At 41.2% G+C, this 16,808-nt stretch overlaps 1 protein-coding gene across 6 annotated transcripts in view; it reads left to right on the forward strand.

Moving 5' to 3' along the window:
* LOC147123219 (protein NSUN7-like) overlaps nt 1-16,808 on the forward strand; it is a 185,528-nt gene that overhangs the window by 51,768 nt on the left and 116,952 nt on the right. For all 6 annotated transcript variants that reach the window (XM_085969109.1, XM_085969118.1, XM_085969093.1 and 3 more), the window contains 4 exons: nt 11,213-11,343; nt 15,074-15,226; nt 15,647-15,830; nt 16,009-16,219. In XM_085969109.1, the coding sequence (XP_085825235.1) occupies nt 11,213-11,343; nt 15,074-15,226; nt 15,647-15,830; nt 16,009-16,219 (679 nt within the window). The remainder of the gene's footprint in view (nt 1-11,212; nt 11,344-15,073; nt 15,227-15,646; nt 15,831-16,008; nt 16,220-16,808) is intronic.

The following is a 16,808-nucleotide window of genomic DNA, read 5'->3' on the forward strand; positions in this document are numbered from 1 at the left end:
TTTTCCAGTGTTGCTCTCCTCTATCTTACCAGTTAAATTTTCCTTCCAATTTATCATGGCTAAGCCCTCTTTCACCCTAAATAGTTTGCTCTTCTCCAAATGACTCTTGTTTTGCTTCTGTATTTTAAAATTAAACCTAATTGTTACAATTGTTCATCCTTAATTTTTTTTCTCCTTATTGCTTACCTGCCTAAGTTCATTAACCAGAACCACGCTCAGTATTGCATCTTTCCCTGTAGAGCTTGTAATGAACTGACTTGAATTAATGCTATAAATCTATAGATAATCAAGGGGCTATAGGAAGGGAGGAACTTAAAAAAAATGACTATCACTAGAGAAAAAGGTACTAGGCAAACTAATGGCCTGCATCCTAGGGTCTTAAAAGAAGTGACTGCAGAAATAGTGGATGTAATCTACCAAAATTACCTGGATTCTGGAAAGGTCTCAGTGGATTGGAAAACTGCAAATGCAACGCCCCTATTCAAGAAAGGAGGGAGGCAGAAAGCAGGAAACTAGGCCAGTTAGCCTAACATCTGTCATTGGGAAAATGCTGGAATCCATTATTAAGGAAGTAATAGCAGGACATTTAGAAAATGATAATACAATCAAGCAGAGTCAACATAGTTTTATGAAAGGGAAATCGTGTTTGACAAATTTACTAGAGTTCTTTGAGGATGTAACGAGCAGGGTGGATAAAGGGGAACCAGTAGATGTAGAGTATTTGGATTTCCAGAAGGCATTTGATAAGGTGCCACGTAAAAGGTTACTGCACAGGATAAGAGCTCACGGGGTTGGGGGTAATATATTAGCATGGATAGAGGATTGGCTAACTAACAGAAAAAGAGTCGGGATAAATGGGTCATTTTCAGGTTGGCAAACTGTAACTAGTGGGGTGCTACAGGGATCAGTGCTGGGGCCTCAACTATTTACAATCTCCACTACAGTCCTTTTGAATTGAATTGAAGGTCGGAAAACCTGAACTTCTCGACGCAGGGATTGGGAGATCCTTGTGCGGAGCGTACTTCGGGGCTAGCAGCGAACACCTTCACTTCGCTACTGACCACAAATTCCAGGCCATTCTGTTGTCCATCTACTTTGATCCATGTAAAAAAAGGTTTATCAACAGAAATGAGAACAAGTTTGGGCATGTTTGTTATAGGTGCAGCAAAGAGTAGTGTCCCTCATTGCAGAGTAAAATAAATAGATCACAGGTTCTTTGTACTTTTCATCACAAAAGTTTCTTTCATACATGGTTTAAAGTCACCATGAGCACTTGTTGAAAGGAGCTGTTTGGATTTGTGATTGTTTTTGAAGTTTATCCATGTTTATTCATGAATAATGCAATGTTTATGCATGTAGATTGCGAATATGAGAGAGCCCAAAATTAGGCAACAACTAATCTGAAGGTATATGTATTTGAAGTTTTACCATGCGACTGAAGTGAAGTGTTAAAACGTACACTCACCTGATAAAATTCAAACTTTTTTTTTTTACAAATGCACCTTCAGATCTATTTCAACTAATAGACTAAAGGGCTTTATCATTATATATTGATCAGATAATTTTTTCCCCTAAGCTAATAAATAGTAATCAAGTATTGGAAATATTTTGTATCCTCTGAGCTAGAATCTTAAAAATCAGCTCCTTGAGGGTGATGACCATCTGGCTGGAGTTTATTGTTGTCAGTTGGCCATTTTTACCTGCAACACAGTAAAAAATTAGCCAGTGAGGGAAAATTTAGCTACTAGTTTCAAACCACTAATCTAGCCAAAGGATAACAGAGCTGAAATTTCACGGCCCTTTCAGAAAGAACTTCTGGTGGTATCAATCCAGATGGCTATGCAATGAACACATATTAAACTCAAAACACCCAATTGTTCTCATCCCAGCTAGTTTGTCACTTAGTTAAATATACAGCTCTCAAAATCAGTATTTTCTTAAAATAAACCTGGTTTTAACTTTAAAGATACTATACCGAAAAGAGAGAACAAAAATACACCATAAACAAAATACTCCATTTTTGTCATTTAAATATTCTTAAAGGCACAGGTCAATTCCTGAAGCTGGAGAACTCCCAAGTTTATTACAAACCTGCACATTATGCTAGTGGTGCATTCTGGGAATGTAATGGTATTAATCTTGATCTCACATTTTCACATAGCAGTTGAGTACAACCATCAATAATTTCTCAGGTTTCATTTTCAGGATGTAAGTTACCAGTACAGAATCCTTTCTTTGTGCATTTTGCTGGACTCCCAGAGTCTTAATGAAATGCAAAATATTTTCGCTAACAGCTGTGCACCTACATCAGCAGGATATCTTAGTGTATATGTATCGAGATGACTAGTTAGTCTGAGCTTCCAGTTTGGACTCTGCCATGTGTGTGGTCCAGCAAATAATCTATGGCCCGGAATTTGCAGTCAGCGGTGAAGCAAAGGCATTCGCCGCTGGCCCCGAAGTAAGCTGCGCACAAAGATCTCATGATCTCTGTGTCGAGAAGTTCGGGTTTTCCAAGGCATAATTCAAATCAGTGGAGTTTAGTGGGAATTCCCTAGTGCGAGCTGCTGTGACCTCAACAAGCTGTCTAAGCAGCCAATCAAAACGTCGAAGCTTATTATGTGGCACTTTATCAAACGCCTTTTAGAAGTCCATGTACACCACATCAACCGCATTGCCCTCATCAACCTTCTCTGTTACCTCATCAAAAAACTCAATCAAGCTAGTTAAACATGATTTGCCTTTGACAAATCTGTGCTGGCTTTCCTTAACTAATACATACTTGTCCAAGTGACTGTTAATTCTATCCCTGACTATCGTTTCTAAAAGCTTCCACACTACCGAGGTTAAACTGACTGGTCTATAGTTGCTGGGTTTACCCTTACACCCTTTTTTTGAACAAGGGTGTAACATTTGCAATTCGCAAGTCCTCTGGCACCATCCCCGTATCTAAAGAAGATTGGATGATTATGGCCAGTATCTCCGCAATTTCCACCTTTACCTGGGTCAGCATCCTAGGATACATCCCATCCGGTCCTGGTGACTTATCTACTTTTAAGTACAGCCAGCCTTTATAGAACTTCCTCTTTATCAATTTTTAACCCATTCCATATCTCAACTACCTCCTCTTTCACTAGGACTTTGGCAGCATCTTCTTCCTTGGTAAAGACACATGCAAAGTACTCACTTAGTACCTCAGCCATGCCCTCTGCCTCCATGCATAGGTCTCTTTTTTGGTCCCTAAACAGCCCTACCCCTCCTCTTACTACCTGTTTATTATTTATATGCCTATAGAAGACTTTTGGATTCCCTTTTATGTTAGCTGCCAGTCTATTCTCATACTCTCTCTTTGCTCCTCTTATTTCCCTTTTCACTTCCCCTCTGAACTTTCTATATTCAGCCTGGTTCTCACTTGTATTCTCAACCTGACATCTGTCATATGCCTCCTTTTTCTACTTCATCTTACTCTCTATCTCTTTCGTCATCCAGGGAGCTCTGACTTTGGTTGCCCTACCTTTCTCCCTTGTGGGAATGTACCTCGACTGTACCCAAACCAGCTTCTCTTTAAAGACAGCCCATTGTTCCATTACATTTTTTTCTGCCAATCTTTGATTCCAATTTGCCCGGGCCAGATCCGTTCTCAACCCACTGAAATTGGCCCTCCTCCAATTAAGTATTTTTACTCTAGATTGCTCCTTGTCCTTTTCCATAGCTAATCTAAATCTTATGATGTTATGATCACTGTTCCCTAAATGCTCCCTACTGACATGTGCTCCACTTGACCCAGAACCAGATCCAGCAATACATCCTTCCTCATTCGGTCGGAAACGTACTGATCACGAAAGTGCACCTGAACGCACTTCAGAAAGTCTTCCCCCCTCTCTGCCCTTTACATTATTACTATCCCAGTCTATATTAGGATAGTTGAAGACCCCATTATCACTGCTCTATACTTGTTGCACCTTTCTGTAATTTCCCTGAAAATTTGCTCTCTATATCCTTCCCACTAGTTAGTGGCCTATAGAATACACTTAGTAGTGTAATGGCACCTCTGTTGTTTCTCAACTCTAACCAAATAGATTCTGGCCTTGACCCCTCCAGGATATCCTCTCTCTCCAGCACTGTAATATTCTCCTTAATTGGTACTGCCACCTTTCTTTCCTTCCCTAACTTTCCTGACCACCGTACCACTGGCGTACCGTGGCTGCAGTGTGTACCATCTACAAGATACAGTGCAGCAATTCACCAAGGCTTTTTCGGCAGCACCTCCCAAACCCACGACCTCTACCGCGTAGAAGGACAAGGGCAGCAGGTGCATGGGAACACCACCATCTGCAAGTTTCCCTCCAAGTCACACACCATCCTGACTTGGAAATATATTGCCGTTCCTTCATCGTCGCTGGGTCAAAATTCTGGAACTCCCTCCCTAACAACACTGAGAGAGTACCTTCACCACACAGACTGCAGCGGTTCAAGACGGCGGCTCAACACCACCTTCTCATAGGAACAAAGGAACAGGAGTAGGCCATTCAACCCCTCGAGCCTTTTCCGCCTTTCAATGAGATCATGGCTGATCTGTGACCTAACTCCATATACCCACCTTTGGCCCATATCCCTTAATACGTTTGGTTATCAAGAAGCTATCAATCTCAGATTTAAAATAACAATTGATCTAGCACCAATTGCCGTTTGCGGAAGAGAGTTTCAAACTTCTACCACCCTCTGTGTGTAGAAGTTTTTCCTAACTTCCCTCCTGAAAGGTCTGGCACTAATTTTTAGTCTATTCCCCAGTAGTCCTAGAATCCCCAACCAGCGGAACACGTTTCTCTCTATCTATCCTATCTGTTCCCCTTAATATCTTGAAAACTTCGATCAGATCACCTCTTAACCGTCTAAATTCTAGGGAATACAACCCTAATTTGTGCAATCTCTCCTCGTGACTTTAACTTTTGAAGTTCGGGTATCATTCTGGTAAACCTACGCTGCACTCGCTCCAAGGCCAATATATCCTTTCTAAGGTGTGGTGCCCCGAACTGCTCACAGTACTCCAGGTGTGGTCTAACCAGGGCTTTGTATAGCTGCAGCATAACTTCTACTCCCTTGTATTCTTGTCCTCTAGATATAAAGGCCAGCATTCCATTAGCCTTTTTGATTATTTTCTGTACCTGTTCACGACATTTTAATGATCTATGTACCTGGACCCCACAAGTCTCTTTGGACATCCATTGTTTTTAGCTTTTCACCATTTAGAAAGTACCCTGTTCTATCCTTTTTAGGTCCAAAGTGGATGACCTCACGTTTGCTTACATGGAAATGAATTTGCCGCAGTTTTGCCCATTCACTTAATCTATCAATATCCCTTTGTACTTTTATGCTTTCAATTACACTGCCTACAATGCCGCCTATCTTTGTGTCATCAGCAAATTTTGATATGTGACTTTCTATGCCACCAGGTAAGTCGTTAATAAATATTGTGAATAGTTGAGGCCCGAACACAGATCCTTGCGAGAGACCACTAGTCACATCCTGCCAATTTGAGTACCTGCCCATTATCCCTATTCTCTGTCTCCTGCCGCTTAGCTGATTTCCTGACCAGGTCAAAAATTAGCCCTCAATTCCGTGGGCTTCTACCTTAGATAACAGTCTCTTATGTGGGACATTATCAAATGCCTATTGGAAGTCCATATAAATAACATTCACAGACATTCCCCTGTCCACTATAGCCATCTTCTCGAGGGCAATTAGGATGGGTAAAAAATGCTGGCCTTGCCAGCGACGCCCACATCCCATGAATGAATAAAACAAAATGGGAATGCGTAAAGACTCCATTACCAAATTGGATGATTGTTGACTCGACTTTATTTTCCCATCTTCAATACTTTTAGAACTAATAAACAAAAGTTTTCAAATAAAATGAAGAAAACACTTTTTTTACTGCCCAATGATTTTTCTCCAAGGTTGCTCGCTGCAGTGTCCTGGAGATTCATCTTCAATTGCTGGAGAATCCAGGCCAATCCTGGAGGGTTGGCAATCCTACTTATAGCAGCTACTGTCTTTGTAGCTTGCAATATGCATTTGTTCCTCAGACTTCTCAGTTTCTGCTGCATACTGTCTTGTTCTGGATTTCTAAGGGGGTGGGTGGGGTGTGACCCAGAAGTGCTTGGCAGTCACATTCTTACAGGGGTTCCTTTCAGGCACCACCCCCATGATAGTGACACATGCACCACTATTGGCTTGTGGGGATTTATATCCAATCGTCATTTCACTTTCTGTAAAATTATAAAAAGTGAATGATAAAAACTGCTCATTACTTCCTGGTTTGCTGTCTGTGAGAATTCTTCAATGTGATTGGCTATTTAGCCTGCTTGATGACTTGATGACATCACTGTTGCTGGACACCACAGATCTCCTATAGATGCGCCAGAATTTAAAGGTGAAATCAACGCTATAGTGCCCGCTAAAAATTTGTGGGCTGCTTTCTTTGAGGTCAGCGGCGAGCAGCGTCCCTTTGCTGCTGACTGCAAAATCCGAGCCATTGTCAAACGATGTATTAATGGATGACGTGCTCCCTTACATCAGAAAAACCAGCTCTTGGGATGACTGAAAAAGTGTGCCTGGGATTAAGCTCACAACAAAGCTAGAAGTGTCATCACCACTCACTCACTATATGAGCTACAGACATGTTACTGTTATCACATTCGGCACAGAATGTTCATTGTCATTGTCTTTAAATGGAGTGACTGCTGCCAACGAACTGGAAGCTGATGCCAATAACCGGAAGCTGTGCAGAAGAGTTCTGCGCATTAGTCTGGAGATATCGATGATGTTTCTGCTTTTTTTCATAGAGCCCATGAGATCCGAAGGCCCGCTCCATGTTTCCGGCATTTTTCCCCAGGCCCCATGAGTCCCGAAGCGAACAACTAAAATAACACAGACTACGCATGCGCAACTACTTCCAGTTCGTTGGCAGCAGTCGCGTCCGTCTTTAAATATGATTGATTGAAAGTTCTTTTCTTGGGGGCTTTTGGAATGGGATAAATTCTCCCTATTTCTCTCAGGTCTTTGGTTTCTGCTCAGTCTAATCAACAGCTGGGCTGGGAGCATCATCCACATACAAACACTGCATCAGGAGGTATATTTCATTCTTGCAGATTAAAGGACTGTGTAAGAAGTACATTCACAACCGCTTATGGACTCATTTCTATCTTTTTTTCTAAGGCCCCGATATTAACTCAAAGGCACGCTGGGAGCGGGGGTGGGGGTGTCCAATAGCATGTGGGAAAACCAGACGTAAGTTCAGCGTGTCTGTCAATGGCATTTTAATGCAGCCAGCTCATTATCATTTTACATCGGGGTTTGGCATCGATTGCACGGCAGTTGGCGTGATGAGGACCTGCATGACACAATCTTAACTCCAATATTAAAAGGGCCAATCCAAAGATGGAATTTGGAGGAGTTGAGAGTTGAAAGCAAGAGAAGATGAGGTATGACAATAGATTCAGGACGTTCAAAGGCTGCGTCTCGCTTCAATAATGCCTCCCTTGATGTACTGCTGGGGACAGTGAGGAGCCAGAGAGAGATCCTCTTCTCCAGCAATAGGAAGAGGAAACCTGCTGCTGCTACAAAGAAGGGGTGGTTGGATTTGCCCAGGAGGTCAGGAGCAGCAGCATTGTGCCACACTCTTGGATTCAGTGCAGGAAGCACTTTAATGACCTAATCAGGCCAGGAAATGTGAGTATATTTGCACATTCACCTACATCCTGCTGTGCACATCATCCCCCCCCCACCCACTCTGCCTTGTCAAGCCTACTCCATCAAATCACACTTCACACCCACTTACTCTGCAAGTGCACCCATCCTTCTCATTCTATGCACTTCCTCAGATCTCCATCTATTCATCCGCCATTGACACTTGTCCTCATCCTTATGCAAATGATTGATGCCTCTCCCTCATAGTCACCTTCACTAAATGCACTGCATCCATTGGGGTGAATACATGCTATTACAGCCACTCATGGTTCTGTTCTTTTTTCCATTGCAGGAGAAGAGAGCACAGATCACTAGGGAGAGGGAGATCCAGAAGTGGTCCTGCACAGATTTCCCAGCTAACAACTGCAGAGGAGGAAGCACCGGAGATCAGTTGCGTTTCCGCGTCCCTGGCCATTAGAGATGGGGACCTCCCAGCTACCTGGTCATGCAATTAAAAATCAGCGACCCACATGTCATACAACACTCAGTCATGTTGACTTGATTTCAGCAGCAAGTGAAATATGATCATCTTCATGATAAGTTGCAACATTCTTACCTTGCAAGGACTAATTCATATCCATGGACCTCACGGATGATGAATCCTCAAATGAGCTGATTCCTTTTGAGGGTGCACCATCACCGGATTTATGCTTACCATCCACCAGTTCAGATACGCGCACTTCGGTGGGACCAGTTCGACAGATAGGTGGGTTTCCAGCTGGTGACTCACACTTCACAAGTGCGCAAGAACAGATGGTGGTGGCAGGGACAGCTGTGGAGAGACCGCGTTGGAGGGCACAGCCCTCTCCAAGCTTTGCTCAGCTGGACACAGATATTGTATCCCGGGGGCCATCGATGAAAAGGAGAAGCATTGAAGAGCAGCAGCGAATGTGTGATGCACTGACAGGCCTTCCATGCACAGTGACCACGATTGCATTGAGAATGGAGCAGTCCGCCTCAAAGAAGAAAGAAAGAAAGACTTGCATTTATATAGCACTTTTCACGACCACTGGATGTCTCAAAGCGCTTTACAGCCAATGAAGTACTTTTTGAAGTGGAGTCACTGTTGTAATGTGAGAAACGTGGCAGCTAATTTGCACACAGCAAACTCCCACAAACAGCAATGTGATAATGACCAGATAATCTGTTTTTGTTATGTTGGTTGAGGGATAAATATTGTCCAGGACACCAGGGATAACTCCCCAAACACGAGTGGGATGATGTCGCAAGGCATTGTGACGATGTCTTCTTGCATAGATAGAGTGACGAACTCCGTGGCACATCAAAAGTGGCAATCAGATGAGTCCATACATGCCTTGACCAATGCCGAGCACACTCTGGATGCCAACATGTCTACTGCCTTAAATAGGATGACAGATACCTTAGCATTGGCCTTGCAGCACCGCACTGATCTGCACCAAAGTGCTCTATAGCAGAGTGGTAGCAGTGAAGTGCGGCTGGCACATGAGAGGGATGATGGTAAAAGGGGACATGGGAGTGGCAACTCCACTCGGAGCACTTCCACTTCTCACCCGTTGCTCCCCTCCTCCCCCCCCCCCCCCAGTCAGTACCTGACATGCTGCCACATGTCCCGATGGCCAAGTCTGCCCCTGCACAGTGGATCAGTCTTTGGCGGGGCCTTTACTAGTTCCAAAACCCAGAGTTCATCGGCTAAGAGCACCTCAGCAATCCAATCAGGGACCTTGGCAGCCTGCCTCTACCTATGCTCAAGCCACAGGGGTTGCACAACGTAGGAGCAGTAGGAAAAGGAAGAATAAAGCTTTGTAGTTACATAAGGGTACGCACATGGACATATGACAGAAAGGTTATGTTGTGAAATTTTCATTCTTTAGTAGAATCGCATAAAATTAATTAGTTTGGACCAATGTACCCTCTAATTTTTTTTGGCCCTTGGAAGGATCCGGAAGCAAATAAGTCGAAGGCGATGGTCACTTTGACAGCCACTGGTAACGCGTGACCAGCAGGGAGCAAATAGTCTTCTAGGAGGCTGCAGATGTCTACCACCACCTGACGCGATAACCTGAGCCTCGAAGCACAGCTGATCCGGGAACATGTCAAGGACACTCAGCCTCTGCCTGTACACCCTGTGTCGTGGGTAGTGCTCCCTGTGAGCTGCACCCCTCTGCTTCTCCCCTTTTTGATGTCCAGCTGCAGGTCTCTCAACAGCAGTTATTGGTCATATTGCTCCTCGGCTGAAGTCCAATCTAAGGCAGCCAAGGTGCCACACATTCTGATGTGATTCAGAAAACCTCAAGTGTAGAAAGTAAACTCTCAGCAAAAGTATTGTGAACAAATCCTTTCCCACTAGTAGGTAAGAAAGCAGCTGTGAGTGTTGAGTATTTATTGCAGTATTTCCATGAGTTTTACTCAGCCCCCTCAATTGCCGTTGTGTTCTCGCCTTGCTTTCAATGGCGAGTTTCAGGAAGCCCAGGAAACCCGTGGATACAACTTTAAACTTAAAACTGTGTTGAAATATTGCTCCAATTGAGCGATGACCATATGTTAATAGATAACCCGCCTCTCCCGAGGGCGCAACCAGCTTAAAGCGCTTGAGTTAAACGTGGAGGTAATTTTTGCCTGATTTAAACCCCCACCTGCACGCAAACCCACTTGCTCCTCCAGGTTAAAATTCCCCCCCCCCCCCTAAGTATTTGCATAATTAGTGTCTTACTTAGAAATACTTTTGTTTTAGCCTGAGCTTAAATGATCTGACAGTTTGGGAGTTGCTACCTTTTGGAGTAGACTGGAGAATATGGTGGGCTTTTCATGTGGTATGTGAGACAATATACCAGTGTATGCCGCCTGCTATGGGAACTGCCTTTCTGCAATGAGGACAAGACAAAAGCCCAAATTTTATCATGAATGTTGAACTAAATAATAATCTACGTTAGTCCTCATGGAGAAAAATATTTGTTTGAAGTAGTTTTGACAATGTCGACACATGGGATTATAGGAATAGCAGCAAAATGATAAGTAAACTAAATAAAATGACATTTTTATGCACTTAAAGATAAATCTTTGTTCTTTGTATTGAGTAATAATATCTTTCAAGAAGCCTTCCACAAACAGTTATGCAGTAATGTCTTTCAGCCTTCTTGCTGGTGAGCACGTAACAGGAAAACATAATCACTGAAGCTGCTTTGTGATAACATGAATGACAAAACAATTATTATATCCACTGGCTGGTTACCAATGGCTCTCTCGAAAGGAACACAGAGAACCAATCAGTTGCCTCAAAAGTGACAATTTAAAATATATTTATATTTTCTTGTTAATGTGCTGTATTATCTTTGTGGCCTGTGAACATAGCAATAGCTGAATAATATACTGAACATGCTGAACCTCATAAACTGGAAGACATTTAACCTTGTAAAATATCAATATAGATTTATGTTTAGTGTGATTTGTTATCATGTTTTACATTTATTTTCTTATTTTTTTCCAGTCTATTGATTCAACAAGTCTGGTGGTTATTATGTTGTATGATTTCCAAAATCGCAAATTCCAGCCAAGAAACATCTCTGAAGCAGAGGATGTAATACCAGAAGTTAGAGAAGTAGAAAAGTGCCTTTGGAAGTATGTAAAGTGAAAATTGCTAAAATGTTTAACAGAATTGGTAATCAAGTATATGAAAATGATATTTCCTATTTATAATAGGAGAGTGTAACTCTATGGGTAAGTACTACTGATGATGGGTACTTAGCCCTCAAATACCCCCAGTCTTGTTTTTTTGTTGTTGCATAAAAGGAGTATTTAAAAAACAAAATCTTCCTTGGAGAACTGCATAAACCAGTGCTGCAAATTTTAAATTCCCTTCAGCTGATGTTGGTATGGATGCACTGGGGTGACGTGGCTAAGAAAGTTGAGGCTAGTGGAAACTGTCAGGATATTCTTTCAGCTCCATTAACTATTGACTAAGCTTTTTTTTTTTAAAAAAAGAGCATCCTATCTGGGTGTTGCTAATGCTGTAAAACTTGCGTTCCAAGGAGATGCCCATAGCCTAGTGCTTTCCAGGCCATCCATTTTGGTGTTTACTCAGGGAAATGGCCAACGCACTGAACTATCCTCTAGAGCCTTTTCAATGCAGTTTTTTACTTTTTAATACAAAACCTGCAACGGTGATTTGCAGATGAGCACTTACCATCCACAGAGTTACCTTCTCTGTTTAAGAACTTCATATTTTTCATATGATAACATTAAAATGATTATTTTGCTTTTAGCACTGAATATGTTTTTAGGGAAATGGGGTCAGGCTACAGCTGGGAGAGTGTAGTAACAGACATCTGCCACTTTTTGTATTCACCCAAAAAGCTGGTTTGGTGACAGACACGATTATCCATCTCTTGAATATGCTACATTTTTCTGAAAAGTTTATTATTTAAATTCCTTGCCAGTTACAATGCAATCTCTTTGAGGTAAAAAGTTCAAGATAGTGGTATGGGTACGTAAAAGGTGTAATGCTGATCTTCACTTGAATGACTTTAAAATGGATGACCCCAGAGGCAGATATCTTTCACTCTTTCTCAACAAAAGTTCAATTCCATAGCAACTGTGCTGCCCTGTGACCTTAATTGTGGTTTCTTTTTAATTCTGTTGGTTAGTATTGATTTTTATTTAACTGAAAAAATTGCACCTTAAAGAGAAAAAATTGACTCATTTAAACCGAGTATACACCCTTTTTTGAAAGTTGCCCATCTTGTTAGCTGGGAATGTATTAATGTGTGGAAAAATACTGCATTCCTAGACTGAGCTCAATTACTCCAGCTCAATCAGAAGTCATAATATTCCACTGTAATCTATGTTAGAATAGGGATCTACAACTAATTAACCCTTAGCTTGCTACATATAGATTTCACTATGATTCCAAGAGATTTTCAACAAACGAAAGCTAACAATGTCTACTGCTTTGATTGGATATTTGACCCATTGATACAAGTTTAGGGACCTGCCTTGGATATTCTCTTATGTGCAGCAGTACTGGCCATTCTTGTAAGTGATCTGAACATCTTGCCTTTAGGGGTATGCCCATACTGCCCAATGTCTAGTGTAACCCAGGGGTGTAACAATATTATCCCCTTTGTGATTTGAACTTAATATTTGTGTCTTTCCCGCATATGCTTCTTCAATCTCTTTGAAGGCAGAACAAGAAAATATTTGACAAGATGAGGCCAGATTTGGATTTGGGTACTTTATTTCACACTGAGGGAACAGACAGAGCAACAGTTATGATCGGATTCAATTAGTTCCAACAGTGCGCTTGTCTTTGCATAATCATACAAAATAATGAACGTTTTATGCTTCCCCACATACACGGACCAATCCTAGTTGACTTAAACAGAAGAGCTGCTAGCATTCTTGCATTCTCCTTACAGACCTGGCCAAAGTTTTCCCTTGTAACTTTCTGTTTCAGACCCGAGTACCACTTGGTTCACTTACTTCTTGTCCCAACAAGAAGTTGGGGTTTGCTTCCTGTCCCTTCCTCCTAATTGGACCTGTCCAGAGAACTGCTAATCCAGCTACTGTGCGCCCCCCCCCCCCCGCCTCCCGCTTCCTTGGGAAACTGGCATCATGGAAAGCTCAACAGGATGGGACGTTTTGATTCCCCTACTGGTTGAATGTTTGTTGGATGTCCGAGATAGGATCATAAGAACAGGAGTAGGTCATTCAGCCCTTCGAGCCTGTTCAACCATTCAGTTAGACTATGGCTGATCTATATCCTAACTCCATTCACCCGCCTTGGCTCCATATCCCTTTATACACTTGCCTAGCAAAATTCTATCAATCTCAGATTCAAATGTATTAATTGAGCTAGCATCTACTGCTTTTTGTGGGAGAGAGTTCTACACTTCTATCACCCTTTGCGTGAAGAAGTGTTTTCTAACTTCTCCCCTGAATGGCCTGGCTCTGATTTTAAGGCTATGTCCCATTGTCCTAGACTCCCCCACCAGCGGAAGAAGTTTCTTTCTACCCTATCAATTCCTTTCAAAATCCTAAAAACCTCAATCCAATCACCCCTTAATCTTCTCTATTTCAGTGAATACAAGATTGGTTTATGTAATTTCTCCTCAATCTAACCCTTGGAGCCCTGGTAACATTCTACTGAATCTACGCTGCACTCCTTCCAAGGCAAATATATCCTTCCTAAGTTGCAGTGCCTAGAACTGTACACAGTACTCCAGATGTGGTCTAACCAGTGTTTTGTATTGCTTTAGCAGAATTTCCTCTCCTTTATATTCTAGCCTTCTAGTTATAAAGGCTAACATTCCATTAGCCTTTTGGATTATTTTTATACTCTTTGGTGTATTTATATGTTTATAGTTTTAAAATTAAACTTGATGCTGCACTTGCTTGATGTTGGATTAAAAATTATGCAATCTCCATCAACTTAATGCTACATTTTAGTGATCTGTATACAGTACATGGACCCGTAAATCTCTTTGGACTTCCATTGTTCCTAGCTTTTCACCATTAATACACGGATCTATTTTTTGGTCCAAAATGGAAGACCTCACACTTAACCTGGCACAGTTTTGCCCACTCACTTAATCTATCAATGTCTCTTTGTGCGATAACGACTGCTCTATTATTTCTTATCACGATGGGTAACAGTATCAATGTCTGGCTTTAATACACTTTCTCCAAATGCTGCAACCTGTGGCATTTCTTTTTAAATCTGTGCAAATCATTTTGTTTTAAAATCCAATAATTAATCTTTTCCAAATCCTTTCTGTGGAAAAATGGTCAAAAATCCCAGAATGTAGCACCCATATTCCAATTTATAGCTTGCAAGAATTTTCATTTCAACCACTTGGATTTATATCGTGCCTTCAATGTTTCAAAAAAAAGTCCCAAGCGCATCACAGTTATTTAAAGAAATGGTTGGTTAGCCAGGAATGGAGAGGTTATCTTGGTCAAAGAGATGCGATTTGAGATGATTATTAAAAGAAGAGAGAGATGGCGAGGCAGAGAGCTTTAGTGAGAAAATTCCAAAGAGTAGGACCCAGGTGGAGGAGGAAGGCTGTGCCATCAATGGTACATGAAGGATGGGGGTGCACAAAAGGCAGATAAATGGAGAAAGGGCAAAGATGGTACTGGAAGAAATGCAGAGGTAGGCTGGGGTGAGGATGTTGAGGGATTTGAGGACCTGAATTTTAAATTTAATGTAGGCTGGGGTGATTGGCCCATAATGTGTACCTAGAGGAGTTGCATGCTAAATTAATACATGGTAACTGTTTTGAGAGGAAACCTCTTGCTTCTTCATCGAGTCTATTTGAAAACCAACTTCATGTATTCCCTTTGTTTATAGTTTTAAAACAAAACTTGCTGCTGCACTTGCTCGATGTCGGATTAAAAATGATGCAATCTCCATCGATTTAATTCTTCCTGAATCTGTGAGAAATCAAGAAAAACGAGCTTCTTCTTTGCCGCTGTATGCCTGGGTAAATGTATTAAAGACCAGGTAATCAATTAAAATGCTCTCCTCTTCATACATTATACTGTATAACGCAGATATAATTTGTTTTTCTGGCGGGGAATTAATAGGACACCGATCCAAACCTGCTACCAGTACTATCCATCAACAAGTGCACAGTAGTATCAAAGTGCTGTTAGTTGATGGCCATTAGATAACTACTGAATGGAAAAATATTTTTTTTTGTGGCACCCAGAGACTTGAGATTTACCTGACAGACAATAAAGTCATAGTTATTATAAATCCAGTACTAATACTGCCCTGGATTATTTTTACCGATAGATTACATTTGTGTACAAATGTAAGCTCAGAGATATCTCGAGCATTCTGGTTGACATAACTGTATTGTACTTTATAAACTTTTGATTGGTAAAAACTATTGATTAAAATCATATTGTGACTGGACAGCCTTGAAGATGTTACCAATTTACTGGAGAAGGATGGCTTTACAAAGGTGAAATGTGCCCGTGAGCTTGAGGGGCTGTCTTTTTGTGAGGATCGACACTGCCAGGATGTGCTACTTTTTCCGACTCAGCTAACAGCTAAGCTTTATGACATGGAACTTGTTACCAGCCACAAGATGGTAATCCAGGTAAGCAGAAGAATTGAAGGTACATCAGAATAAAAAGTAATATACAATTCAATTTTTGCTTCAAAAAGAATTTCCCGACTATGTTTTAAACTACGCAAATTTAAAGTAATTTTTGTCTTGAGCTTTTCTATATAAATGTAAGTGATGGTAATTTCCAGTTTCCATCCTTTCCCTCTAGGATAAAGGTCGAAGCCTCGCACCACACTCAGTGAAGGTCTTAATGAACATGGATGATGATATCGTTGTTACTAATGCAGGTTCACGGCTGACTGTTGCCCATATGTCTGCTCTAATTAATCAGAGCACATCTAAAGTCTATGTTTGTGGGGTGAAGACAGAATTACAACAAAGTGAACTGAGGAGCCTGTTTGAAAAAATGGGCTGTAAAAGTGCGTGTTTAAATGGTTAACTGTTCATTATCCATATCATTGCATTAGTTCACAGATTGTAAGTTATTAGTTGTATATAGAAAAATTTCATTGCAAAACACCAAAACATATGTTTTAATAGTAACCATCTTTCAAAAAGTCAATACAGCAGTAATAAGTGTTTGCATGAATGAACACCAAAAGGGAATTAGTAAAATTCAATGACCTTTTCAACTGACCAAGTTCACTTGTAGCTGAAATACAGGCTTCAATTAGAAATTGACTTTTTTTCTTTGAGGCTTGAAAGAACTGGCTTTGTACATCTGACTATATATTTGTCTAATAATATTGGATAATTTGAGAAACGGTTGAGCAACAAGAATATTTGTAATACCAAAAGAAAATACTGCAGATGCTGAAAATCTGAAATAAAAACAGAAAATGCTGGAGATACTCAGCAGGTCAGGCAGCATCTGTGAAGAGAGAAACAGAGTTAACGTTTCAGGTCGATGACCTTTCGCCAGAACATTTGTAGATGAATATTTGTAATTTCAGTAGATATGGAAGTACATGAAATAATGGGAAGCATAACTGTTAATTTTCACTTTTG

Source organism: Somniosus microcephalus, chromosome 2 (assembly GCF_052327205.1).
Source record: "Somniosus microcephalus isolate GS21.2 chromosome 2, FLI_Smic_1.0, whole genome shotgun sequence".
In the NCBI taxonomy this organism is placed as follows: domain Eukaryota; kingdom Metazoa; phylum Chordata; class Chondrichthyes; order Squaliformes; family Somniosidae; genus Somniosus; species Somniosus microcephalus.